Source organism: Corvus brachyrhynchos, unplaced genomic scaffold (genome assembly GCF_000691975.1).
Source record: "Corvus brachyrhynchos isolate BGI_N302 unplaced genomic scaffold, ASM69197v1 scaffold297, whole genome shotgun sequence".
NCBI lineage: Eukaryota > Metazoa > Chordata > Aves > Passeriformes > Corvidae > Corvus > Corvus brachyrhynchos.
Window position 1 is genome coordinate 666,454 of NW_008239118.1, and position 2,067 is coordinate 668,520.

At 50.9% G+C, this 2,067-nt stretch overlaps 1 protein-coding gene across 1 annotated transcript in view; it reads left to right on the forward strand.

Moving 5' to 3' along the window:
• Positions 1 to 256: 256 nt before the first annotated feature.
• SEC11C (SEC11 homolog C, signal peptidase complex subunit) overlaps positions 257 to 2,067 on the forward strand; it is a 5,154-nt gene continuing 3,343 nt past the window's right edge. Inside the window, exons 1-3 of the mRNA XM_008638053.2 lie at positions 257 to 386; positions 1,083 to 1,192; positions 1,636 to 1,785. Coding sequence (XP_008636275.1) covers positions 372 to 386; positions 1,083 to 1,192; positions 1,636 to 1,785 — 275 coding nt within the window. The 5' untranslated portion in view covers positions 257 to 371. The remainder of the gene's footprint in view (positions 387 to 1,082; positions 1,193 to 1,635; positions 1,786 to 2,067) is intronic.

The window sequence follows — 2,067 nt, forward strand, 5'->3', positions numbered from 1 at the left end:
CGCCATCCGGGAGACCGGTGCAGCCGTCCCGATGCTTCTCGGGCGGGCGCGGGTCTTCCCGCCGAGTCGGGGCGTCTGAGCGCCCACCGACGGTTCCTTCGTACAGCCAGCTGCTCAGGCACCTCCAGAGCCAAGAAGCAAGGGGCCTCGTCATCAGGACCTTTCGCTAAGGTACATCTGGGAGTTGTAGTTCACCTGGCCGCGGAAGCCCTCTGTGCGTCAGCAGGACGGGAGAGGAAGGAGACTACAGATCCCAGATCCCAGTGGGCCCCGCTGTCGTCCCGGGTGCTGCGCTGGGGGCGCGGCTCTGGCTGGCCCAGGAGCGGCGGGGGGCGCGGGGGGGGGGCGGGGTGTTCGGGGACCTGCGGCGCATGAACAAGCGGCAGGTACCGGGGCTGCGCCCGGAGCCCCCGCGGCTCTCACCCCTCACCGGGGAGCGGGGTTTTCAAACGCCAGCGTGCAGGGTTCTTCCCACCACTGTACCTGTGTGCTGCCGGGAAAAGGAACAAAAAATGAAGGAGTGTGGCTAAGGCGCATCCGCTGCTGGAAGGGCTGGCGGAGCAGGAGAATTTGGGGGCAGAAAGTCAAATCAGTGATTTTCTAGATAAGAAATTCCAGTATGACTGCAGCAGGAAATGATCCTTTGTCGCCTCTTGTCTCCTACAGCCCCTCTTTTTAAACAAAAGTCACTCTCAAAAAGTCAGCCTTTGCTGATAGTCCGGTGTTCCACATGTCCCTCTAGGATATTTCTGAGCTCGGGTGGGAGTCAGGGCCGTGTGGCCGAGTCAGGTTTGATCGTTTGCCAGGTCGCTTCCCCAGCTTTACAGGCCTTTATCAGAGTATTTGCCTCTGTCACTGACACACAGGAGTGGATTAACCCAAGACTAAGGCACACAGAGGATCCCAGGTTTATGCTGCAGTTTGGTGGATTATGGCATGGCAATCTATGCCACCAAACTTGTGTTGAAATACGATTTTAGCATAAAAGCCTAGAATTTGTGGTGCACTTGGGTTGAAGGTCTATGTTGTGCTTCTAAATACAATACAGTACCTTTAAAAAACAAATTTCTTGTTTCACACAGCTGTATTACCAAGTCTTAAATTTTGCTATGATTGTGTCTTCTGCCCTAATGATCTGGAAAGGGCTGATCGTGGTCACTGGCAGTGAGAGCCCCATTGTCGTGGTACTCAGGTGAGTCGATGGAAAGGCTGTCTGCTTCGAGTCCAGGTACTGTTTTGCCTTTTGTCTCCTCCCCCTTCCCCTTGGACACATTTGGAATTTGAAATCTCACTTATTTAAAGAAGGACTCAAACACTTACTTTGTTCTAGCTGTTTTTGGGCTCTGGCAAAGGCCACACTGTCAGTAGCCATGGCCCAGTTTCCACTGAGGTTTATAGGAGCAGTAAATGTGTGAGACCTTTTAAAATCCAAGTTCCTTCACTTAATGGGTGAACTCCTGCAGATTGCTTTCTGGGATTTGGGTTGTGTTAAAGGTCTGAACAATGTTACTGAAGGGGTTAAGCTACAGATCTCAGTTAAAGTTGTGGGTTTATCTGTAAGAATTAAATGTTCTTTGATTTCATGGTGCTTCTTTCATTTATGCCAACAAACTCTCTCTTTCTTGTTGTTTGTAGTGGCAGCATGGAACCAGCTTTTCACAGGGGAGACCTGCTGTTCCTAACAAATTTCCATGATGACCCAATCCGAGCTGGTGAAATAGTTGTTTTTAAAGTTGAAGGCAGAGACATTCCAATAGTTCACAGAGTTATCAAAGTACATGAAAAGTAATGCAACTTGGCATTTTCCTTGTTTGTAAAGCTCCTTTCCTTCCCCATGGCTTTCAGTGACAGTTTAATTGTGGTTTACTGTGTGGGAAGGGCAAGTGAGGATAAGCAGTGAGAGAAAGCTCAGTTGTAGCATGTGATCCACTTCTGTCCCCAGTTCTGTGCCACACTTCTCAAGGGTCTGAGACCTTTCCCTCAGCCAAACTGCTCAGGGTTGGAGCAGGTAAAGCTGTGCCCAGGAGGGATCCTGGCAGCAGGACTGTGCATGGGAGCAGAGACCAC